The 26821-nt window shown below is 38.3% G+C and overlaps 1 protein-coding gene across 1 annotated transcript in view; it reads right to left on the reverse strand.

Annotated features, from left to right (window-relative positions):
- GLRA3 (glycine receptor alpha 3) overlaps positions 1–26821 on the reverse strand; it is a 181519-nt gene that overhangs the window by 67225 nt on the left and 87473 nt on the right. Inside the window, 2 exon segments of the mRNA XM_052645083.1 lie at positions 10472–10554; positions 26209–26432. Of these exon segments, the coding sequence (XP_052501043.1) occupies positions 10472–10554; positions 26209–26432 (307 nt within the window).

The following is a 26821-nucleotide window of genomic DNA, read 5'->3' on the forward strand; positions in this document are numbered from 1 at the left end:
TATAGTGATAGCTTATGTATCCTATGCCATACTGTCACCAACTACAAATTGGCACTTACCATCAGTTCAGTTCAGTTCAGTCACTCAGTCATGTCCGACTCTTTGCGACCCCATGAACTGCAGCACGCCAGGCCTCCCTGGCCATCACCAACTCCCGCAGTTCACTCAGACTCATGTCCATCGAGTCAGTGATGCCATCCAGCCATCTCATCCTCTGTCGTCCCCTTCTCCTCCTGCCCCCAATCCCTCCCAGCATCAGAGTCTTTTCCAATGAGTCAACTCTTCACATGAGGTGGCCAGAGTACTGGAGTTTCAGCCTTAGCATCATTCCTTCCAAAGAAATCCCAGGGCTGATCTCCTTCACAATGGACTAGTTGGATCTCCTTGCAGTCCAAGGGACTCTCAAGAGTCTTCTCCAACACCACAGTTCAAAATTCTGCGCTCAGCCTTCTTCACAGTCCAACTCTCACATCCATACATGACCACTGGAAAAACCATAGCCTTGACTAGACGGATCTTAGTCAGCAAAGTATCATCTCTGCTTTTGAATATACTATCTAGGTTGGTCATAACTTTTCTTCCAAGGAGTAAGCGTCTTTTAATTTCATGGCTGCAGTCACCATCTGCTGTGATTTTGGAGCCCCAAAAAATAAAGTCTGATACTGTTTCCACTGTTTCCCCATCTATTTCCCATGAAATGATGGGACCAGATGCCATGATCTTCGTTTTCTGAATGTCGAGCTTTAAGCCAACTTTTTCACTCTCCTCTTTCACTTTCATCAAGAGGCTCTTCAGTTCCTCTTCGCTTTCTGCCATAAGGGTGGTGTCATCTGCATATCTGAGGTTATTGATATAGGTACTTGCTATTTACCTCTGAAAGAAAGTGTTAGTCACTCAGTCGTGTCTGACTCTTTGTGACCCCATGGACTATAGCCTGCTGAGGCTCTTCTGTCCACAGAATTCTCCAGCCAAGAATACTGGAGTGGGTTGCCCTTCTCTTCTCCAGCGGATCTTCCCAACCCAGGGATTGAACCCGTATCTCCTGCACCTACTGCATTGGCAGGTGGATTCTTTACCACTGAGCCACCTGGGAAGCCCTCTACAAAGATTAAATCATGTGCTGCTGCAGCTGCTGATTTTCAACACCCATTGAAGGGAGTTCAGGGTGGAGAATGCGAATGAGGCAATCTGTGCTCAAGGAAAAACTGGCAGAACAGGTCTTCAGATAGATATTTTCAGGAGCCAATTTTATGAGCCCAATTATCTTATTTCCTCATAACTAGAAAAGCACTACAATCCTTCATGGAGATGACTGCTTCTTGTGACTAACAGAAACCTTCTATAAAAAAATATGTGTTTGATTGCATGTATTCCCTCTTCACCAAAATCACATACATACTCATTCCGCCACTGCCCCTTTGGCTCTTCGGAACAGCATCTCAGAGCTATCTGATATGTATTCTGGGCTAAGTCCTCATTTTGTCCCAAATAAAATTTAACTCACAACTCTCATGTTGTACATTTTTTAAAGTCAACACTGTCTTTTAACGAACAAGAAAGCTTTATTATGACTCAGAGAAAGTACTATCCAATATTCTTTCAAGATTAAAAATATCCTCTATTTCTTTTTTTAACTAGGGGGGAAAAATTGCCCATTTAGAAAGTTTCTTTATGACATAAATGAAAGCTGAAAACTAAATCTTTTTTTTTTCCTTACCCCTATTTCTGCACGTTGCTTTGCACTGTAAACTCCTTAGGGGCGTAGTCTAAATTATAAAATACCCGTGTTTCCTTCCCTCGTAGATTAGCTACTTATGAAGGAAACAAGTAAGATGCTTTTATAAGTAAAACAGCAATATCAATGAAAATTTATTTTTTTTAAAGATAGCCCTAAGTTTTACTTCATACAGTCAATTAAAAATAAATGAATCATGTATTGAATCTTGAACTTCAGTAAACTAAACTAGTACATCTCATTCTGAGAAGCAAAGTTAGTGATCACTTTAATATTTAGTTCATCTTCACTAGAAATGCCACTCAGTTTTATATATTGCCAGCAAAAATTGGGGTGCAAATTATAGCTTATTTTAAAATTAAATAAAACTCTTAGTGAAAAGCAGGGCTTCATTGTAGAATGCTATATTTTATTAGGATTCTATTGATATAAATTTTGGAAAATGCAGATTGTCAAAGTAACTGGCCTGTATTTTCTGGCTGGACTTGGAGAGTAAAAAAATGACTACTACAAAGAAGGAAAAATAAGCTAACACAATTTCTTTTCAACCCAAAGCAAGCATTTACTGTATTTATTTCACAATTCTCTTCTGAGGTTGAAAGAAGGATATTCAAGACCAGAAGAAAATGGTATATTAAAATTTGGGGTAAATAAAAGCAGTTGGGTAAAACTCTGTTGAGATTTGAGGAATAAGTAGACCATGGCAGTGGTCTCCAACCCTTTTGGCACCAGGGACCATTTTTGAGGAGGACAATATTTCCACAGACCAGGGGGAGGAAGAGATGGTTTGGGAATGATTCAAGCTCATTACATTCGTTGCGTACTTCATTTCTATTGTTATTACATCAGTTTTGCCTCAGATCATCAGGCATTAGATCCTGGAGGATGGGGACCCCTGGACTGTGTGACAGGCCTTTAGATTTCATAAAGGAAACATCTGAACTTGGGCCATATAAATGGACCACATTCTTCCTTTATTTCAATGGCATTCTCAGTGATAGGATTCAGCATTTCAGATTAATCTAAGGGTAAAGTTTCCATTTTTCCTTTTGATACTCTCCATGGGGTTCCCGCAGCAAGAATGCTGGAGTGGTTTGCCACTCCCTCCTCCTCACCATACAGTTGCGCTCATTTCACAGGCTAGCAAAATTATACTCAAAATCCTTCAAACTAGGCTTCCACAGTACATGAACCCAGAACTTCCAGACATGAAAGCTGAGTTGAGAAAAGGCAGAGGAACCACAAATCAAATTGCCAACATTCATTGGATCATAGAAAAAGGAAAAGAACACAAGAAAAAACATCTCCTTCTGCTTTATTGACTATGCTAAAGCCTTTGACTGTATAGATCAAAAAAAAAAAAAAAAACTGGAAAATTCTTAGAAATGGGAATACCAGACCACTTTACCTATCTCCTGAGAAACCTATATGCAGATCAAGAAGCAACACTTAGAACCCTACATGGAACAACTGACTGGTTCAAAATTGTGAAAAGAGTAGGACAAGGCTGTATATTGTCATTTTGTTTATTTAACATATGCAGCGACTTCCCTTTCACTTTTCACTTTCACTCATTGGAGAAGGAAATGGCAACCCACTCCAGTGTTCTTGCCTGGAGAATCCCAGGGACAGGGGAGCCTGGTGGGCAGCCATCTATGGGGTCACACAGAGTCGGACACGACTGAAGTGACTTGGCAGCAGCAGAGTATATCATGCGAAATGCCGGCTGGATGAACCACAAGCTAAAATCAAGATTGCGAGGAGTAATATCAACAACCTCAGATATGCAGATGATACCCCTCTAATGGCAGAAAGCAAATACGAACAAAAGAGCCTCTACATGAGAATGAAAGAGGAGAGTGAAAAAGCTGGCTTAAAACTCAACATTCTAAAAACTAAGATCATGGCATCTGCTCCCATCACTTCGTGGCAAATAGAAGGGGAAAAAAGCAGACGCAATGCCAGATTTTATTTTCTTGGGCTCCAGTGTCACTGTGGATGATGACTGCAACTATGGAATTAAAAGACACTTGCTCCTTGGAAAGAAAGCAATGACCAAATTAGAGAGTGTATTAAAAAGCACAGACATCACTTTGTCAACAAAGGTCCATATAGTCAAGCTATGTTTTTTTAAGTAGTTGTGTATAGATGTGAGAGCTGAAAGAAGAATTGATGCTTTCAAATTGTGGTGCTGGCGAAGATTCTTGAGAGTCCCTTAGACTGCAAGGTGATCAAACCAGTCAAACCTGAATATTCATTGGAAGGACATTAAGGTTCCAATACTTTGGCCACCTGATGCAAAGAGCCAACTCATTGAAAAAGACCCTCATGCTGGGAAAGATTGAGGGCGGAGGAGAAGGGGATGGCAGAAGATGAGATGGTTAGATAGCATCACTGACTCAATGGACATGAACTTGAGCAAACCCTGGGAAATGGTAAAAGACAGGGAAGCCTGTCTTTACCCCATGTTTCAGTCCATGGGGTAGCAAAGAGCTGGACACGTACGAGCAACTGAACAACAGCAACCTCTAAATACAGGTCTTTCTTAAGAGTTGGTTCTTCTTTGTGGGTTTGCTTGCATCTCTATGCTCTCTCCTTCAGAAATTTCATCTTGTTGAACTGCTCTGTAGATGGCTCATAACAGTACATCTTCATAACACAGTGAGCTCAGCTCTGTGTCTGTGATGAACTGGAGAGGTGGGATGGGGCGTGGGAGGGAGGCTCCAGAGGGAAGGAATATATGTATACTTATAGCTGATTCACCTTGTTGCACAGCAGAGATCAACACAACATTGTAATGTAATTATCCTTCAATTAAAATTATATTACAAAAAACAGTACATCTTCAGTGCTAACTCCTTCCTTTGGCTTTTTATGTACATTTCCCAAATCACAAATATATTAAGACTGGATTTATCAATATTCCTCTTAACATTTACTTCTCATTCTGTTTTTTTCTCTGTCAGTATTTCCAAAATGATTCTACTTATCTAAGCTCTTTGTCTCTGACTAATTGGGCACTCAGAGGCTTTGCATTCCACTTTGTATTGAAGTAAATGAAAACAGTGGAATATGTACCCCTAAAATATGCCTCTTTGGCAGAAGAATGATTTTAAGCTAAAGGCACCTGGAAAACAGCAGGTGTGAGAAGGGCATTCTAATCTCTCGTTTTCTTTCTGAAAACAGTAGATTAAAAGCTTCCATGTAAAGATGTACTCCTTGTACTAGGAGAAAAAGAAACACTCTTCAACAGGGGATCAAAGCCAAGAGAATTCTGTACAGATCTTGTTAAAATAATTCTCATCTTCCTTTCGCTTCCTCACATAGCATTACTTTTCCACAACCGCTTCTCGCTTTTCTTTGTTTAACCTGGTATAAAAGAATTTAGGCTTTGCCACTTCCTTGACTATTCATTTCCTTCTGTAAAACTTATATTAAATAAATGTGTATCCTTTTCTTCTGTTCATGTTTTATTTCTGCCTAATTTTCAGGCCAAGGCTGAGGAGCCTAAGAAGGTAAAGATAACATTTTGCTTCCTCTACAGCATCAATCTGTATTGTATATACCTTCCATACTGCTCCTCTTCGCTCCTACTTTTATTCTTTTTATTGGAATATTATGGAACCTTCTTAAATAACTTGGTTCATCTATATGAGAGAATCTTCAAGAGCATAATATTAACCAACTCATGTTCTTGCTCCTAAATCTTCCACAGCTCCTCACTATTGGATAGTATTTAGTATTCTTAAATTAATAATTAGGGAACCAGTCTGTCTTAGACTATTTTTCATATGGTTTTTTTTCCTCCATACTCTCCATGTACCTAATTTTGCAACAAAGATACCTGTCTTTAGAATGCCTTCAAGGTAGAGTTAGAAATCAACACTGCTAGGAATCCTGTATTGCTTCCTACTCCCAACTCCAACCTCCCATTCTTATTGCTAAATAGCTCTTCCAATTAAAACTAAATTTTTATTTTCCTTTCATTTAATTTATCCATGGGTGTGATCAATATTTAAGTTGAAAGTGAAAGTGAAGTCGCTTAGTCGTGTCCAAGTCTTTGCAACCCCATGGACTGTAGCCCACCAGGCTCCTCCATCCATGGGATTCTCCAGGCAAGAATACTGGAGTGGGTTGCCATTTCCCTCTCAAGGGGATCTTCCTGACCCAGGGATTGAACCCAGGTCTCCTGCATTGCAGGCAGATGCTTTAACCTCTGAGCCACCAGGGAAGCCCTATATTTAAGTTAATAAAATGTAAATATTAATTGAGTAAATTAATATATTCACATTAATTAACTTATATTAATGAAATTAATCCACTTACTTATATAATGTATTTAAATTTAACAAGAAGATATTATATTATATTCCTGCTAAATTTTATTATCAGAGAAATAGGTATTTGCACTTCCTTACTTTAAGAGAAAACCAGGGTGCAGGGTTGGCAGCAAGTCCCCCTGCGAAGTAGGCATGCCCTCTAGTGGCAGATTCACCACACTACAGGCCTGGACTCTCATGCCACCAATTCTGAAGTTCCAGCTGCAGTTTTTTTCTAAAAGAATATGTCAAACAGGCATTTTTTTCTAAATATGATTTTTCACAAATAATATTTTTCACAAAAATATTACATAACGTCGCCTTTGTGTATGGCATTAAAAACTTAAAACTAACCAAGTTTGGGGTAATAAACAGATAAGTTTAAAGAAACAAAAAGACCTAAAATTTTCATGTGTTAATATTTTGGACAGAAAGAAGGACATTTCTGAGGGAAACCTGACAGATAGAAGGAGATTTCTGACAGAGAGAAGGTCTTTTCTGGGAAAGAAACTTGACAGAAAGAAGGTGTAGTTTGTACTTACCACCTCGATAAATTGGGGTAAAAATACTCAAAGTAACGATTTACACAGGTGGAAACATGACAATAACAACAGTTCTGTTGTGTGTATGAGAAATAACACATAAGAATGTTTGGATTCCAGCACACACTTCATTTAAAAAAGTACCATATTTTTCAATGTTAGCATCCATTTTACCATTGATGAATATAAAGAGAATAGATATTTCTTAATCTTCAAAAATGGCATTTCTAGTTTGAAATTTACTTTAAATAGCAATATAGAGAGTATAGAATGTAAGACAGATACCAATCCATAACAGGTGCAAAATAACATGTCTTTTCAATAAATGTCAGGAAAAAACTGAAAAACAAATAATATATATGATCCATTATTATAAATCTACTAATTTTTTACATGTTTTTTCCTAGAATATTTTTTGGGGAAAAAAAGAGAATTCAGATAGAAACTAGATAGGAAGGAGATTTCTGACAGAAAGAAAATGTTTTTCTGAAGAAACCCGACAGAAAGAAGGCGATTTCTGACAGAAAGAAGGACGCTTCTGAGGGAAACCTGACACAAAGGAGGAGATTTTTGACAGAAAGAACGTCTTTTTCTAGAGAGAAACCTCACAGAAAGAGGGTGATTTCTGACAAATTACAGAAAGAAGGATGTGTCTGAGGGAAACCTAATGGAAAGAAGATTCCAGACAGAAATAAGGATTTTTTTCTGGGAGATAAACCTGACAGAAAGAAGACAATTTCTGACAAAAAGGACATTTATGAGGGAAATCTGATGGAAAGAAGATGATTTCTGACAGAAAGAAGGATGTTTCTGAGGGAAACCTGACAGAAAGAAGGAGATATCAGACAGATAGAAGGTCTCTTCTGGGACAGAAACTTGACACAAAGAAGGGTATTTCTGACAGAAAAAGGTCTTTTCTCGGAGAGAAACCTGACAGAAAGAAGGCACTTTATGACAGAAAGAAGGCCATTTCTGAGGGAAATCTCATGGAAAGATGGAGATTTCTGACAGAAAGAAGGGTATTTCTGAGGGAAACCTAACAGAAAGAAGGAGATACCTGATAGAAAGAAGGTCTTTTCTCAGAGAGAAACCTGACAGAAAGAAAGCAATTTATGACAGAAAAAAATGACGATTCTGAGGGAATCTTGACACAAAGAAGGGGATTTCTGACAGAAAGAAGGTCTTTTCTGAGAGAGAAATCTGACAGAAGGCGATTTCTGACATGACAGAAAAAAAGGAAGTTTCTGAGGGAAATCTGACACAAAGAAGGGTATTTCTAACAAAAGAAGGTCTTTTCTGGAATATAAACCTGACAGAAAGAAGGTACTTTCTGAAAGAAGGATATTTCTGAGGGAAACCTGATGGAAAGATGGAGATTTCTGACAGAAAGAAGAGTGTTTCTGAGGGAAACCTAACAGAAAGAAGGAGATATTGGACAGAAAGCAGGTCTATTCTGGGAGAGAAATGTGACAGAAAGAAGGCAATTGCTGACAGAAAAAAAGGACGATTCTGAGGGAAACCTGACACAAAGAAGGGGATTTCTGACAGAAAGAAGGTTTTTTCTGGGAAAGAAACATGACAGAAAGAAGGATGTTTCTGAGGGAAACCTGATGGAAAGGAGTTTTCTGACAGAAATGTCTTTCCTGGGAGCAAAATCTGACAGAAAGAGGCAATTTCTGACAGAAAGAAAGACATTTCTGAGGGAAACCTAATGGAAAGATGGAGATTTCTGACAGAAAGAAGGGTGTTCTGAAGGAAACCTAACAGAAAGGAGATATCGCACAGAAAGAAGGTCATTTCTGGGAGAGAAATGTGGCAGAAAGAAGGCAATTTCTGACAGAAAAAGAGGATGATTCTGAGGGAAACCTGACACAAAGAAGGTGATTTCTGACAGAAAGGCGGTCTTTTCTGGGAGAGAAACCTGACAGAAAGAATTTCTGACAGAAAGAAGGATGTTCCTGAGGGAAAATTGCCAGAAAGGAGATATCAGACAGGAAGAAGTTCTTTATTGACAGAAAGAAGGACGTTTCTGAGGAAAATCTGACAGAAAGAAGGAGATTTCTGACAGAAAGAATGTGTTTTTTTCTGGGGGGGTGGGGGGTTGGAAACCTGACAGAAAGAAGAACGTTTCTGAGGGAAATCTGATGAAAAGAATTTTTCTGACAGAAAGGTCTTTTCTGGGAGAGAATCCTGACAGAAAGAAGGCTATTCTGACAGAAAGAATATTTCTGAGGGATACTGAAAGAAAGAAGATGTTTTCTTCCAAAGAGAAGATTTCTCCTGTGAGAGAAACCTGACAGAAAGAAGCTGATTTCTGGCTGAGAGAGGGACTTTTCTGAGGAAAGCTGACTAAAAGAAGGAGATTTCTGACTGAAATAAGGTTTTCTTTGTGAGTGAAACCTGACAGAAAGAAGGCAATTTCTGACAGAAGGAGGGACTTTTCTGATTGAAGTAAAAGTTGCTCAGTCGTGTCCAACTCTTTGCAACCCCATGGACTGTACAGTCCATGGAATTCTCCAGGCAAGAATACTAGAGTGGGTAGCCTTTCTCTTCTCCAGGGCATCTTCCCAACCCAGGGATCAAACCCAGGTCTCCCACATTACAGGCAGATACTTTACCAGCTGAGTCACAAGGGAAGCCTAAGAATACTGGCGTGGGTAGCCTATCCCTTCTCCGGCAGATCTTCCTGACCCAGGAATCAATCCGGGGCCTCCTGCATTGCAGGAGGGTTCTTTACCAACTGAATATCAGGGTAACCCTTTCTGATTGAAACCTGATAGAAAGAAGAGATATGCCAAAAAGAAGGACTTTTCTTTGATGGAAACATGATAGGAAAAAAAAGGGAGATTTCTGACAGAAAGAAGGATTTCTTTGTGATAGAAACCTGATAGAAAGACGATCTCTATAAAAGCTTCCTTGGTGGCTCAGATGGTAAAGCGTCTGCCTGCAATGCAAGAGACCCGGGTTCGATTCCTGGGTCAGGAAGATCCCCTGGAGAAGGAAATGGCAATCCACTCCAGCACTCTTGCCTGGAAAATCTCATGGACGGAGGAGCCTGATAGGCTACAGTTCATGGGGTCCCAAAGAGTCGGACACGACTGAGCGACTTCACTTTCACTTTCACTTATTTTATAGAAACCTAACAGAAAGACGGAGATTTCTTTCTGTCTTTCTTTCTGTCTTTAGACAGACAGAAAGTCTCTTCTAGGGGAACCTGAGAGATAGGAGATTTCTGACAGAAAGAAGGACTTTTCTTCGAGGGAAATCTGACAGAATGAAAGATTTCTGAGTGAAAGTAGGACTTTTCTGAGTAAATTCTGAGTGAGGTTTGTAGGAGGGAATTCTGAGTGAAGGAATTTTATACTTATTTCAGTCTTTCTGTCAGGTTTCCTTTGGTGAAAGGAATCCTGCTTATAGGTGAGTATGAGGGAATTTTTACACCTTGAAATTGAAATTGAATTTTGAGAAAATGAGATTTGAAATATTATTGTGAAGAATGAGATTCCATGTAATTCTGGGAGAAAGATTGAGAGTCAGGGAAATGTGAGACATAGAAGGAGATTTCAAGAGAATTCTGAGAGTAAGCAGAGTCTGAGGGAATTCTGAGAGAAAGAAGAGGGTCTGCAGAATTCTGAAAGAATCAGAGGTAATTTTTAGAAGGATGATAACAGAAATTACTTTGAGAAGTTTGGTGAAAGGATATCTGAGTGAGGGAGGGTTTGATTTCATTATCCATGAGAAAGAGTATAAGGGAATTCTGAGAGAAGGAGGGTGAGATGGTGTTCTGAGAATGATGTTCAGTGAGTATTCTGAGAGAAATCTATATCTACTATTGTTTTTAAATATTAAGGAAAACTTATGTTATTCTTACTTACAGCTTTCCAGTTGCATTATACATGTTTGTACATCCATCGGAAAATTCTTGAGATCCATTGGACAGGAGAGTGTTAATGTCAACCTGAAAGAATTCAAAGTAATCATTTTATAAAGAAATTTATTATATCATGTTAATATTCTATTATTCAGGATACAATGGAAAACAATGCTGTTTAGGTTGTGGCTAACATCTACTCAAGAAAATTTGCTCCAGCTTGTATATATAGTGTGAAATAACTATCCTTTAAATAAATCTAGTTTTCGAGGGAAGAAAAGCTGTATATATAAACATCTAATCACAGTTATTTATTTTTATATCTATGCTTTCCTTTAGATAGTACTGGAGATATCTAAGAGTGGTCTCTATTTCCAGAAAAGACCCTTTTTAAAAAGATATTTGAGAGTAAGCTTTATAAAATTGATGCCAAAGGCCCAAAGACAAAATTCCCCCATATCATAGAGAAAACATCATTGAGGCAAGTATTGGTTGACCAAAAAGTTCATTTAGGTTTTTCCATAAGATATTACCAAAAAACCCAAACAAACTTTTTGGCCAACTCAATAGATCCAAGGTTTGGAATCTGGATGTGAAAAGACTGAGTGCCAGAAAGTAATTTCATGTGACATCTTTTACTGTCTTTTTAACTACACTGAAGATCTTCTCAGTGAACATCCAGTGGGAAAAAAATCTCTGGATCTAGAGGACTCCAAAATTCTCATTATTAGGGCTTCCCTGTTGTGGAATTAGAGCATTTCACCACATTGTATTAGGTCCACAAAATAGCCCTCTCAAACACGTGTGACATATTCTGTGTTCAGCAAACAAACTTTTGATGTGACTTCACACAAAGTGAGATGACATGATGGTGAACCCTACTTTTCCTCATGTCAGAATGTATTATAATGTTGACTTTCCAGGTAATTCACTGCTCGATTTTTTTTTTTTTCCTTTAAAGAGTACATGACTTCAGGGATTATCTATCTTCATGGATTACCAATAATTTGTAGTTTCTGGATATGAGAAAAAGAAGTCCACATCCAAATAAATCCAAATTTATTCCAATGAAGTTCTTTTCTAAGAAATCTCTGCGGCTGCTGCTAAGTCACTTCAGTCGTGTCCAACTCTGTGCGACCCCATAGACTGCAGCCCACCAGGCTCCCCCGTTCCTGGGATTCTCCAGGCAAGAACACTGGAGTGGGTTGCCATTTCCTTCTCCAATGCATGAAAGTGAAAAGTGAAGGTGAAGTCGCTCAGTCGTGTCCGACCCTCAGCGACCCCATGAACTGCAGCCTACCAGGCTCCTCCATCCATGGGATTTTCCAGGCGAGAGTACTGGAGTCGGGTGCCATCTAGCCAGCCCCTTTTATTGAAAAGCTTTCCCACTGAAATGCAGTGTATTAGTGGACATCGTAGGCTGAGTCATTCATCTAAACTCTGTGACCAAAGAATTTATGGTCTCCAATTATGTCATTTCACTCCATTTCAGTTTTCACATCTCCAAAAGGAAGGTAATAATAATACCTATTCTGGAGAGAGGTTGTGAGCAATATATTAGTTAATCTGTGAAATGCTCAGTCAAGTGCTTGACACCTAGCAAACAATCAGCATTAGTTATTAAGGATTACTAGCACATTCTCACTACCCCAGGCCTCCCCATTTCCTCCTCCCCCAAATTATACAGTATGCACACAAAGATGACAGGATTAAATCACTTATTTAAAAACTTAAGTTTTAGCAAAAAATAACCATCAGCTCTACTAAATGCAACCACATTCTCTGAAGTAGCATTTTTATGTGGGCCATAGACATAAAGCTATAATGATGTACATCTGACAGTGAATACTCTTGGTAGGGTCCCAGTGACGTCATTTGAGAGGCATAAGCTGACAGAGGGTGAAGCTGCTGAATTTTTAAGAGTCCCAGGGGATCATCTGACAATTCATTCAAGTTAGAGTCCACAGCACACTAAAAGAACCCACAGAACTGATTCTTCAAAAGCAAGTTTTCTCCTAACTCAGCTAGGTTAAGTGATCCTGCAAGTGTGATATTGTCCATCTGCAAAATTCTCTCTTCAAAAGGCAATTGTAAAATCTGCTGGACACAATGTTCTCTGTCTTGTGAAAAGGTTTATTAGAAGTATATGCACAAGTACAATTTGAACGTACACTCATTAATTTCCCAAACATCCAAGACTCTCTAGCCAGCCAGTTTCAAATACTGGCTTAGAGAATTACTTCTGTGACCTTTTGTATGGAAGTAAATAGCATTCTTAGAATCTTTTCCAGGCTCTCACCATGCATGTGATGTCAAATTCATATCTTTGGTATTTTTCTGGTGTAAAATAAAAAATGGACATTGCATAATTCTTTAAAAAAAAAAGATACTTAGAAGGAATTATTTGGCAATGAAAAACACTGTTTGTAGGATTTCTGTCATAAATCATACCCTGAATAAAAATCCATTTGTTGACTTTCTTTTTGTTTAAGGTATAATACAATAGCTTCTTTAACAGCACAGGGATGAAAAAATGTGTCACCTTGGTGAGTGTGATCCTGCATTTCTTTATTAAAACATATAAATTAAAGATTTGTCCCGACCACATCAAAAGAAAACTAAGTCAAGATGTAATTAATCACATTCTACGGTTTAGGAAACACTGTGTAAGAGAGGACATGGCGTTCTCTTTTCTGAAACAAGACACGCAAACAGGATGTGTGTTTCTTTCATTTTCCCTTAAAACATCTTGGCTTAGTTAAGCAGCAATGTCAAAAAAAAAAAAAAAAGACTATGACGGTAATCTATTCTAAACAATTCACCTCATTAAAATCAAGGTATTACCAATTTCAAACAAGCATTGCTTGTTTGCCCAGAGTATGTGGTCCCAACCATTAACTGAAGTATTTTGTAAAACGGCTTTTTGACTCCACTTTAGGCTTTATTTGCAAACAATAAGCATTTTATTATTTTTAATATTTCTAAATGTACTGTTATAAGGACAGTTGCCTCAACTATAAGCATTGAAATATTATCTGTAATATCATACTAGGTAATACTTTTTGCTTACTGTGTGGTAGGCACTATTTTAAATACTTCATATATGCCTTAATTCATTTATTTCTTAATATGAATTTACAGGTAAGTGATGCTACCTTTACTGAGAGATGAGGAGATTAAGACTTAACTCTCCTGATATGTAAAGCAGAAATTGATAGAGCTGAATCAATAGATCTGAGAGTCTAACTGTAGATTCTATGCCTTTAACCTTTAAGTCTACTGCCTTTCAAGGGCATTAGAATGCTTTTCATGAAAATGAGTTCTCTAATTAATGACTTTGAAAATGTGCATTTCTGTAACATAAAAAATGATGATTTTCATACACTATAAGTTATTAAAGTAAAAGACATACGTGGTTTGTTCAAAAAGAGAAAGATAAATATCATATATTAATGCATGTATATGGACTCTAGAAAGATGGTACCAATGAATTTATTTGCAAGGCAGCAGTGGAGATACAGACACAGAGAACAGACTTGCAGACACAGGGAGAGGGGAGGAGAGCGTGGGATGTATGGAAAGAGTAACATGGAAACTTACATTACCATATGTAAAATAGATAGCCAATGGGAATTTGCTGTATGGCTCAGGAAACTCAAACAGGGACTCTGTATCAACCTAGAGTGGTGGGATGGGGAGGGAGATGGGAGGGAGGTTCAAGAGGGAGGGGACATATGTATATCTATGGATGATTCATGTTGATGTTTGACAGAAAACAACAAAGCTCTGTAAAGTAATTATCTTTCAATTAAAAATAAATTTTTAGAAAAATTTTTAAAAGCATCAAGTGAAATAAGTTTGCTTTTTTATTTAAAAATGGATGGGAAACAGTGGTAACAGTGTCAGACTTTATTTTGGGGGGCTCCCAAATCACTGCAGATGGTGACTGCAGCCATGAAATTAAAAGACGCTTACTCCTTGGAAAAAAGTTATGACCAACCTAGATAGTATATTCAAAAGCAGAGACATTACTTTGCCAACAAAGGTCCATCTAGTCAAGGCTATGGTTTTCCCTCTGGTCATGTGTGGATGTGAGAGTTGGACTGTGAAGAAGACTGAGCGCCAAAGAATTGATGCTTTTGAACTGTGGTGTTGGAGAAGACTCTTGAGAGTCCCTTGGACTGCAAGGAGATCCAACCAGTCCATTCTGAAGGAGATCAGCCCTGGGATTTCTTTGGAAGGAATGATGCTAAGGCTGAAACTCCAGTACTCTGGCCACCTCATGTGAAGAGTTGACTCGTTGGAAAAGACTCTGATGCTGGGAGGGATTGGGGGCAGGAGGAGAAGGGGACGACAGAGGATGGGATGGCTGGATGGCATCACGGACTCGATGGATGTGAGTCTGAGTGAACTCCGGGAGTTGGTGATGGCATGCTGCGATTCATGGAGTCGCAAAGAGTTGGACACGACTGAGCTACTGAACTGAACTGAACTGAACTGAAAGTTCCCTCCTGGTATTTGACGGTTAATACAATCATGCTTCTGTGGTATAAACAGTACGGTTGGATGTCTTGGTGTGCATTTGCAGTGTTAGTAAAGGAAGCAGTAGGTAGTACTGAACTGCCAATAATGTGCTTATTATCTAGTGATGAGGATTTACCATTCCCATTTCACAAGTGATAAAACCAGGGCTTAGACTGACAATTCGCAGAAGTTCACAAATTTGCTCATTTATGGATTCTGGAAAAGACCAGAATTTAAACTTTTGGGGGTTTTATTTTCTCTTCAGAAAGATAAAAATAAAAGCTTTAGTGCTAATTGTATGCCTGGCACTATCCAGGTGATTTACGTAGATGATTGCAAATATTTTCACCATCATGCATGTAAGAAGAAAAATGACCCTTTCACAGGTAAAGAGACCTGTCCCAAACCACAGCCAGTAAGTAAATTTACCTCCTGTTGGGTCTATTGAGATTGGAAGGCTCTGACGATCCTTTCTCCTGAACCATTTATTTCTCAGGGTTGTTTGTGTAGCTGCTAATTCTGAGAGATGAGATCACATTCCCATGGACAAAGAGAAGGCTTGCTTGCTGCTTGCTATGAAAGCAGTGAATTCCCCAATCTCAGTGTCCACAATTGTGTGGCAGATCCCTGGATGTGTTGTGTCCATCTGTGTCTGCTGTGTTGTTCCCAGGAGAGCTGAGGACAATGCAGAAGTTGGGCCAATGTGCTGAGGCGCCTGCTGCTTGGCTGCAGTGAGTAATTCATTCCTGTCTCTGATCCCAAGGACCTGTGTTGGCAGTCAGTATCCATGAAGTACATACTAAGCTAACTTTGTAAGCAGAATAAAGTCAAATCCCAAACTTGAAATCCAAAATCATGTGTCTTGTCCCAACACCTTCACTTGAAAAGCATTTCACTCCAAGAGGGAGGGAATATATGTTTTCATACAGCAGATTCACTTTGTTGTGCAGCAGAAACTAACATAGTCATAAAGCAATTATACTCCAAATTCTTAAAAATTTGACATAAATGCAAAATTCTTCTCTTGCAAGTAAATGAGTAAAAATCATGTTTAAAAAGAAAAGAAAAATTATCAACATAATTAAAAATTATAATAGAAGTTATTAATATAGTTTACTTAAAATTTATCAATGTAATTCACAGATGTCATTTAGAAGCTTGACAATTACATAAAACATATGGAAAAGAGCTTTGCCCCACCCATCCCTACCCCCAGTTCAGTTCTAGCTCCTCAGAGGCAACTTTCTTTGGAAATCTGTTTGGGACTTACATTCTGTATCTAAACTGCTATCACATTATGCTGGATTTTTTAAATATGTGAAGTTTCCTATTAATTTGCTACAAAGGAAAATAAGAGTATATTTCCCTTATATCACACTCTATGTACACTTAACGTTCCAGCAGAATTCAGAATTTAGTTATGCAAAAATTAACAGTGAAATTAATATTCAGCGTTTACATATTGTGAATATGCAGAATATGCAATTAGTGTTCATAGTTAAGTTTTTTGCCATAATTACAGCTCTTGGACAGTGCTTATTTACCCTAGTGTTAATAACTGTCTTACTTTAATGATCACTTCAGTTTTTATTCCCTACTATTACTTCAAACTCAACAAACTGCTTATCAGAACCAAGTCCTTCTCAGTGATTAAACAGAGCAGACAGTGGATCTCTTCCTTATTTTTCATGGAGGTCTCTATTTCTTTTCAAGTCAGATATCGAACCTCTGTATTGATACTCCACTTTTCATATCCTTTCTTTCCTATTTCTCAGTATCTTGATTCTGCTTCTTGGCAGATTCTCCATTTCATCTTTCAAATATTCCAGTAATGTTTTTTTTCCACTTCAGTTTACTATCTGTACTTTTTTATGCTCTGAATGACTTCATTTCTCCTTTCCTGAAAGTTTCCTATTTCATTTCTGTCCAGAGATTTCTTTTCATGGTCTCTTCTGCTTCTTGCATTTTCTCTTGAGTAATTTTTTCTCTTTAATATTCTTCTTTTTGCTCTTTATTTCCTCTGCATGTTTATTCTGACCTCTGCTTCTTTTTTTAATTACTGTTATTATTATAGGATGTCCTCCAATGTCTGTTTATATTTAAGAATGAGGTAATAAAAACTAGTTGGAATTCAATGAACAGAAAATGATTCATTGAGTAACGGCATGATTCATCCATCATAGGATGGCTGCTCAGATTTTTCACTGGTGGTTCCCCAACTGTCTGTAGACCTTTCCTCTTAGACATTCTGCAGAGAACAGGCTACACCACTCAGTGCGCAGACCTCACACTATCCTCATTTTCTTGATGTGATGCTTCTGACAGACCCAGCTGTGCCTGTAGTCCCTACTCCAGAAGCTCTTGGAACAACCTTGTTGGAGTTTTCTGTCCTCCTGCTTTCTGCCCAGATCAGAAGGCATAAAAGTAGATCCTAGTCTGAGAAACATGGGCAAGAAAGTGAAGATAAAGGGCTCACTGTTGTTCCTGTAAAGTTTACATTAGATTTTTTTTTTTATTTTTAAAGACTTTTTGATGTGGACTATCTTTAAAGTCTTTTATTGAGTTTGTTACAATATTGCTTCTGTCATTTATGCTCTGGTTTTTTGGCTGAGAGGCATGTGGGATCTTAGCTCCCCAACCAGAGATTGGACCCACACTCCCTGCACCAGAAGGTGAATTTTTAACCACCAGATTGCCAGGGAAGTCCCTCAGCTCTTTGGTTTTTGTATCTCCTTTCTAGCCCCCTCTTTCTCATGTCCTAGCTATCTCAAATTTCTAAAAATTTGAGGACATTATTTTCTTCCTTTTAGGTTCCCCCATTTTGTCTTAGGTTTTCCCTATCTCTGTGAAGTCAGTTTTCACAAGTGCATTCATTTTCAAGCTTCCTAAAATATCTTATCACTCATCTGTCACTCTTATTTCCCATTCCTTTCATCTTCCTGTATGTTAATGTCATTTCATTCCTTTTTCAGTTTATTTCTTTGTTTTAGTGGCTTTAAGGAGGAAGTACAGAGAAATTGTAAGTTTGATAGGTCAAGTTTGCCAGGACATTCTTTTTTCTTTGAACAAGCAAGAAAGCAGATCGCTCATGAAACATCACAGGTGCTCCATTTGTAAATCAAACAAGATTTTTTTTCCCAAGCACAACTTTTGTTAACAAAGAAACTGCTTGCCATTTGAAATTTCTAAGTCCTGTGAAATTTCCAAAAACAACTGAAAAAAACATGAATTTAGTCTTTGATCATGGGAGCCAGGATAGAGCAAACAAAAACTAGATGCCAAGAGACATCGTCTGTTTCATCTGAACTCATACTGAAAGAAGAAAGACGCAATTCTGAATTATTCTGTAACTTTTCTCAAAATATTAGAAGAAATGTGGGCAATTTATAATGGATGGCACCATTTTCCAAGTCCATTAAGACTTGATATAAACAACTAAATAGACACAATCATACAGGATACAATAACACTTTGTTATTTCAAGAAATCTAGATATTATAATTTTGCAAAATGATTTTCCAAGCAACTTGGTGATATATTCTTGCAATTTAACAAATTATGTCTTCCACAAAGTTTATTTTCAAGTTAACGGGAAAAGAAGTAACTTTGATTTGTTTATACCTGTTATGGATCCCCTGATAACCATCACAAAGCCACATCACAGAGGAGTCAAGGATCATGACTTCAGGTTAAAAGCCTCTGTCACTTAAAATATATGTATGTAATTCACAAGCAAAATATAACTCTTACTAAAACATTCAAATAATATAAACTTACATACAGGGAAATTTATAACTCATCTTTATTTCTACCTAAATTCTAAGGTTCTTTTCCATAATTGGTTATTTTTAACAAATTGTGGGTATCCTTCTGAACTTCTTGTATGGAATTAGATATATGTGTTTTTTTTTTTTATTTACTTTTTTTCAGTTAAGAGCACAATGTTAATTTGTTTTTTGTAACTGGAGGATAATTGCTTTACAGTGTTGTGTTAGGGAGTCAGCCATATGTATACATGTATCCCTTCCATCTGGAGCCTCCTCCCAATTCCCCCAGCCCACCCCTCGAGGGCATCACAGTGCATGGAGCTGAGCTCCCTGTCTATAGAGCAGCTTCCCACTAACTACTTACTTTATACATATATATAGTAAGTGTATATATGTCAATACTGCTCTCCCAGTTTGTCCAACTCCCCCCAGATATATGTGTATTTTTACATATACTGTTATGCTTAAATATATAGAATGTTTTAAGCAAAAATAAGCATGAAACATTTCTAACCTTAAGGATATTTTGAAGGCATTTTCTTATCAATTCATTTAGGTCTAGATCCTGAAGAGTATTTCATGATTTGGGGCTATCATTTTGTTCTGCTTTGTTCTCATTAGTGAATATACAGGGTCTTTTGTTGCTGTTTCAGTGGTGCAGTGTGTATCTTTGTAAATGTGTCTTGTTGTACACATGAACACATAAATAACATAAATTTCTAGAAGCAGAATTGTTGGGTTGAAGGAAAAATGTATTTTACATTTTCTATAACCCAACAAATCATTTTACAAAGTCATCTGCCTACAAAAGGGTATTCAGTTCAGTTCAGTCGCTCAGTCGTGTCCAACTCTTTGCGACCCCAACAATCGCAGCACGCCAGGCCCCGCTGTCCATCACCAACTCCTGGAGTTCACTCAGACTCACGTCCATCGAGTCAGTGATGCCATCCAGCCAGCTCATCCTCGGTCGTCCCCTTCTCCTCCTGCCTCTAATTCCTCCCAGCATCAGAGTCTTTTCCAATGAGTCAACACTTCACATGGGTGGCCAAAGTACTGGGGTTTCAGCTTCAGCATCATTCCCTCCAAAGAAATCCCAGGGCTGATCTTCTTCAGAATGGACTGATTGGATCTCCTTGCAGTCCAAGGGACTCTCAAGAGTCTTCTCCAACACCACAGTTCAAAAGCATCAATTCTTCGGCACTCTGCTTTCTTCACAGACCAACTCTCACATCCACACATGACTACTGGAAAAACCATAGCCTTGACTAGATGGACCTTTGTTGGCAAAGTAATGTCTCTGCTTTTGAATATGCTATCTAGGTTGGTCATAACTTTTCTTCCAAGGAGTAAGCGTCTTTTAATTTCATGGCTGCAATCACCATCTGCAGTGATTTGGGAGCCCCCCAAAATAAAGTCTGACACTCTTTCCACTGTTTTCCCACCTATTTCCCATGAAGTGATGGGACCAGATGCCATGATCTTCACTTTCTGAATGTTGAGCTTTAAGCCAACTTTTTCACTCTCCTCTTTCACTTTCATCAAGAGGCTCTTCAGTTCCTCTTCACTTTCTGCCATAAGGATGGTATTATCTGCATATCTGAGGTTATTGATATTTCTCCCAGCAATCTTTATTCCAGCTTTTGCTTCTTCCAGCCCAGCGTTTCTCATGATGTACTCTGCATATAAGTTAAATAAGCAGGGTGACAATATACAAACTTGACATACTCCTTTTCCTATTTGGAACCAGTCTGTTGTTCCATGTCCAGTTCTAACTGTTGCTTCCTGACCAGGTATTCGACAGCACTAAATATTACATCTCATTAATTTCTGCCAATGTAATTATAAAAAGTTTTCTTATTTCTTATTTGGCATTTTCCCTTACAGCAGTGTTATAATTCCTGCTTAAACTATCAAGATAATTTTGAAAATTCAAGAGGAGAAGAAAAGTCTATTATATTTGCTCATATTTCTGATGACAGTCTCCTTCTTTCTTGATGCTTCAATGCTTCTTCTCTTATTGGTTCCTTTCTGTTTAGAAAACTTCCTTTAGCTGTACTTTCAGGGGAGATCTGCCCACCTACCTGCCTGCTAAGTCACTTCAGTCATGTCATGTCCCACATTCTTTGCAATGCTGTGGACTGTGACACATTAGGCTCCTCTGTCCCTGGAATTCTCCAGGCTGGAATTCTGGAGTGGGTTGAAGTGCCTTCCTCCAACTCGCCTCTCTTACATCTCCAGCATGGCAGGTGGGTTCTTTACCACTAGTGCCATGAAGGGGAGAAGGCAGTGGCAACCCACTCCAGTACTCTTGCCTGGAAAATCCCATGGAGGAGCCTGGTAGGCTGCAGTCCATGGGGTCATTATGAGTCAGACACAACTAAGCAATTTCACTTTCACTTTTCACTCTCATGCATTGGAGAAGGAAATGGCAACCCAGTCCAATATTCTTGCCTGGAGAATCCCAGAGACAGAAGAGCCTGGTGGGCTGAGGTCTATGGGGTTGCACAGAGTCAGACACAACTGATGTGAGCAGTGCCATGAGGTCTATTTGTGACAAATTCTCTTAATTTTCCTTTATCCAAAAATGTCTCAATTTCCCCTTCATTTTCACCAGGTGAAAGTGAAAGTGTTGGTTACTCAGTCGTGTCTGACTCTTTGGACACCAGGCTCCCCTAATCCATGGAATTCTCCAGTCAAGAATACTGGAGTGGGCTGCCATTTCCTTCTCCAGGGGATCTTCCCGACCCCAGGATGGAACCCAGCTCTCCCACATTGCAGGCAGACTTTTTACCAACTGAGTCACCAGGGAAGCCTTTCACCAGGTACAAAGCTCTGTATAGTCAAACTTATGAAGTTTCCAGTAGTTATGTATGGGTGCGAGAGTTGGAGCATGAAAAATTCATGCTTTTGAATTGTGGTGCTGAAGAAGACTCTTGAGAGTCCCTTGGACTGCAAGGAGATCAAACTAGTTAATCCTAAAGAAAATCAACCCTGAATATTCATTGGAAGGACAGATGGTGAAGCTGAAGTTCCAATACTTTAACTACCTGATGCGAGGAGCTGACTTACTGGAAAAGACTCTGATGAAAGTAAAGGGTGAGGGCAGGAGAAGAGGGTGGCAGAGGATGAGATGGTTGGATGGCATCATCAACTCAATGGACAGGAGTTTGAGCAAACTCCAGGAGAAAACAAAGCCTAGTGTGCTGCAGTCCATGGAGTCGTCAAGAGTCAGACATAGCTGAGCAACTGAACAACGAGATGCCAGGGGTACCAGTCCCTTTCCTTCAGCACTTGAAAAATGCATGTCTTCTTTTTGGTTTCTATGATTTCTGATCAGAAATTAGCTAGCATTTCAATTGTTTTTCCCCTACAGGTAAGGTTATGTTGTTCTTAATATTATCTGTCTTTTTATTTAGTTTCAGAAGTTTGCATGTGATGTGATTTGGTATTAATATTTTTGGGATTTAGGCAGTATCTTGAATTCGTAGATCTATGCCTTTTGCAAAATATATACATTTTACCCATTAATTCTTTTAATATTTTTTGTAGCTCTATATCTTATTCTCTGTCTCCATCTGAGACTCCAACGACACGAATGTTCGATCATCTGTTATACTGCCACAGGTCCCTGAGGCACTGTCCTCCATTGGCCCAAAATCTATCATTTCTCTGTTGTTTAGAATGTGTAATTTCATTATTCTTAGAGTTCACTAGTTCTTTCCTCTTTTCACATGGAAAAAAAAATGTGAAAATCATATATATTGGGATAAGGAATTAGCATGATTTACAAAACAGCTTTGTATAAAAATGTTTTCAAAATCACTAACATACTAAGATTAAATTTTCATTCCTGTTGTTTCTATTTTATATTATTTCATGGAAAAAATAACAACTATCAAGACCTTTTAGAACTAACACCCAAAAAAGATGTCCTTTTCATTATAGGGGACTGGAATGCAAAAGTAGGAAGTCAAGAAACATCTAGGGAAACAGGAAAATTTGGCCTTGGAATATGGAATGAAGCAGCGCAAAGGCTAATACAGTTTTGCCAAGAGAACACACTGGTCATAGCAAACACCCTCTTCCAACAACACAAGAGAAGACATTATACATGGACATCACCAGATGGTCAACACCGAAATCAGATTGATCATATTCTTTGCAGCCAAAGATGGAGACGCTATATACACTCAGCAAAAACAAGACCGGAAGCTGACTGTAGCTCAGATCATGAACTCCTTATTGTCAAATTCAGACTTAAATTGAAGAAAGTAGGGAAAACCACTAGACCATTCATGTATGACCTATATCAAATTCCTTATGATTATAAGTGGAAGTGAGAAATAGATTTAAGGGACTAGATCTGATAGATTGAGTGCCTGCTGTACTATGGACGGAGGTTCGTGACACTGTACAGGAGACAGAGATAAAGACCATCCCCATGGAAAAGAAATGCAAAAAAGCAAAATGGCTGTCTGAGGATGCCTTACAAATAGCTGTGAAAAGAAGAGAAATGAAAAGCAAAGGAGAAAAGGAAAAATATAAGCATCTGAAGGCAGAGCTCCAAAGAATAGCAAGGAGAGATACGTCTTCCTCAGCGATCAATGCAAAGAAATAGAGGAAAACAACAGAATGGGAAAGACTAGAGATCTCTTCAAGAAAATTAGAGATACCAAGGGAACATTTCATGCAGAGATGGGCTCGATAAAGGACAGAAACGGTATGGACCTAACAGAAGCAGAAGATATTAAGAAGAGGTGGCAAGAATACTCAGAACTGTACAAAAGAGATCTTCACGACCCAGAGAATCACGATGGTGTGATCACTCATCTAGAGCCAGACATCCTGGAATGTGAAGTCAAGTGGGCCTTAGAAAGCATCATTACGAACAAAGCTAGTAGAGGTGATAGAATTCCAGTGGAGCTATTTCAAATCCTCAAAGATGATGCTGTGAAAGTGCTGCACTCAATATGCCAGCAAATTTGGAAAACTCAGCAGTGGCCACAGGACTGGAAAAGGTCAGTTTTCATTCCAATCCCAAAAAAAGGCAATGCCAAAGAATGCTCAAACTACTGCACAATTGCACTCATCTCACATGCTTGTAAAGTAATGTTCAAAATTCTCCAAGCCAGGCTTCAGCAATACATGAACCGTGAACTTCCAGATGTTCAAGCTGGTATTAGAAAAGTCAGAGGAACAAGAGATCAAATTGCCAACAACCTCTGGATCATCAAAAAAGCAAGAGAGTTCCAGAAAAACATCCATTTCTGCTTTATTGACTATGCCAAAGCCTTTGACTGTGTGGATCACAATAAACTGTGGAAAATTCTGAGAGAGATGGGAATACCAGACCATCTCACCTGCCTCTTGAGAAACCTATATGCAGGTCAGGAAGCAACAGTTAGAACTGGACATGGAACAACAGACTGGTTCCAAATAGGAAAAGGAGTATGTCAAGTTTGTATATTGTCACCCTGCTTATTTAACTTATATGCAGAGTACATCATGAGAAACGCTGGGCTGGAAGAAACACAAGCTGGAATCAAGATTGCTGGGAGAAATATCAATAACCTCAGATATGCAGATGACACCACCCTTATGGCAGAAAGTGAAGAGGAACTAAAAAGCCTCTTGATGAAAGTAAAAGAGGAGAGTGAAAAAGTTGGCTTAAAGCTCAACATTCAGAAAACAAAGATTACGGCATCTGGTCCCATCACTTCATGGGAAATAGATGGGGAAACAGTGGAAACAGTGGTTGACTTTATTTTGGGGGGCTCCCAAATCACTGCAGATGGTGACTGCAGCCATGAAATTAAAAGACGCTTACTCCTTGGAAGAAAAGTTATGACCAACCTAGATAGCATATTCAAAAGCAGAGACATTATTTTGCCAACAAAGGTCCGTCTAGTCAAGGCTATGGTTTTTCCAGTAGTCATGTATGGATATGCGAGTTGGTCTGTGAAGAGGGCTGAGCACAGAAGAATTGATGCTTTTGAACTGTGGTGTTGGAAAAGACTCTTGAGAATTCCTTGGACTGCAAGGAGATCCAACCAGTCCATACTAAAGGAGATCAGTCCTGCGTGTTCTTTGGAGGGACTGATGATAAAGCTGAAACTCCAATACCTTGGCCACTTCATGTGAAGAGTTGACTCTTTGGAAAAGACTGATGCTGAGAGGAACTGGGGGCAGGAGGATAAGGGGACGACAGAAGATGAGATGGCTGGATGGCATCACTGTCAACAGACATGAGTTTGGGTGAACTCCAGGAATTGTTGATGGACAGGGAGGCCTGGCGTGCTGCGATTCATGGGGTTGCAAAGAGTCAGACATGACTGAGCAACTGAACTGAACTGAACTGATCCCTGATATTGGGCAGATGAACTTAAAATCAAGTATATCCATTCCTGGTGAGAAGAAAAGTTAAAAAATAGAAAATAGAGAGGTGAAAATCTAAGGAAATAACTTTCAGGCTATAGATCCAATGCCTAGTTTACCTTGACACTTTGAAAGTATGTTACTGGTGATACACATATTTTGGAAGCAATTGCCTATTGCTATAAATAGAGCATATTGTCTCTTCTAAGAAATATGATATGAATTCTGATCCTAATCTTCTGTTCTTTTTAAAAATATTAACTAACTGACTAAAAATAATTATGGAAAATAAAGATAAATTAAGAGAAAATTAAGATAAATTAATTTAAGAAATTTGAGATAAATTAAGACAAAATTAAAATAAGTAAGAGTCATTTTATTTTAGAATTTTTTCAAATGGAGCACAGTTCTTCAAGTAGTTTAGTGTAAGTACCTATTTACTGAATTTATACTTATCTGATATTAGGTATAAATAGCAAAACTGAATTTGAATGAATTCTAAAGTTCAACTGTCAAGAAATGTTACTATTAATGTTTATATTTTGATATTATTGCTAATGTTTTGGTATTAGCTTTGAAAGGCCACATGGTCTTCTGAGAAATGTATAGTAAATAACTAAAATGTAAATTAGATCTTTTTCTAAAGACTGACCACAGAAGTTCAAGGACATCTTTAAAAAATACATACACCTGATAAATAATTTATGGGAAATGGATCCCAGAGAAGCAAACCTAAATATTACCTCATGTATAAATATTTAAAGGAAGGATGCATACATTAAAATATAATCACAACATATGATTCAAACTACATTCAATTTACCTTTAAACCACCCACCAGTTTGGCTGATGTAAGAACCTGGGTCATTTATTTTAAAAAGTGGATTTCCAAGAATTACTCATATAGTTCCTGGATCTGGAACTTGGTGTCTTAATGTTGATTAAATATATTTGGGAAATGGTATATCATAGGAACTTGAGTGGAACAATGAAAGCACTTACTCAAACATTTCAAAACACTCACTAAAAGCTAAAAAACAAACAAACCACTACTCTGTTTCACTGAAATGCTCACCTTATTGAATAAAGAACATTCCCATTCTTGAAAATCCGCAACAGTTTGTTGTCTGTAGTCACTTCATGAAAGTTGGCTCCCTTTTCATTGGCAAAGAACAAATCAGGTTTCCAAATGGAATCCAACATGGAAGGGTCTAGGTCTAAGGAGTCATCAGGGTATTCACTATATGCAAGACGTGGGTCGTTCCATTTCTGACGAAGAAAAATATTCACTCTGTAATCCTGTGACAAAACAAAGAAAGAGGGGGAAAGGCCTGTTTTTAAAAGCTTTGAATTGTATGTGTTAGTCTTTCAGCTTCTCTGAATTATAGCAAAAACTGCTGACATCCTTGTGAGATTTCCATACCCCTCAATCCTCAGTCATTACCACCAGGAGTCTCTAGTTCTGAGGCTTTGCCCATGTTTCTACATACCTCCAAAGAAAAGGCTACAGAAGAGTATACTTTTATCATGCTTATATTTTGCTGTTCCATTCTAATTTTACTCTCTCGAATAAAATACTGAATTGCTATTGGACATTCAGAATAAAATATTTTAGAATCACTTCTTTTAGTAGGCGTCTGTCCAGAATGCATTTAGCAAAATTTTCTTGAAAGCTGCCTATTTTGTAA

This window comes from Budorcas taxicolor, chromosome 8, assembly GCF_023091745.1.
Source record: "Budorcas taxicolor isolate Tak-1 chromosome 8, Takin1.1, whole genome shotgun sequence".
NCBI lineage: Eukaryota > Metazoa > Chordata > Mammalia > Artiodactyla > Bovidae > Budorcas > Budorcas taxicolor.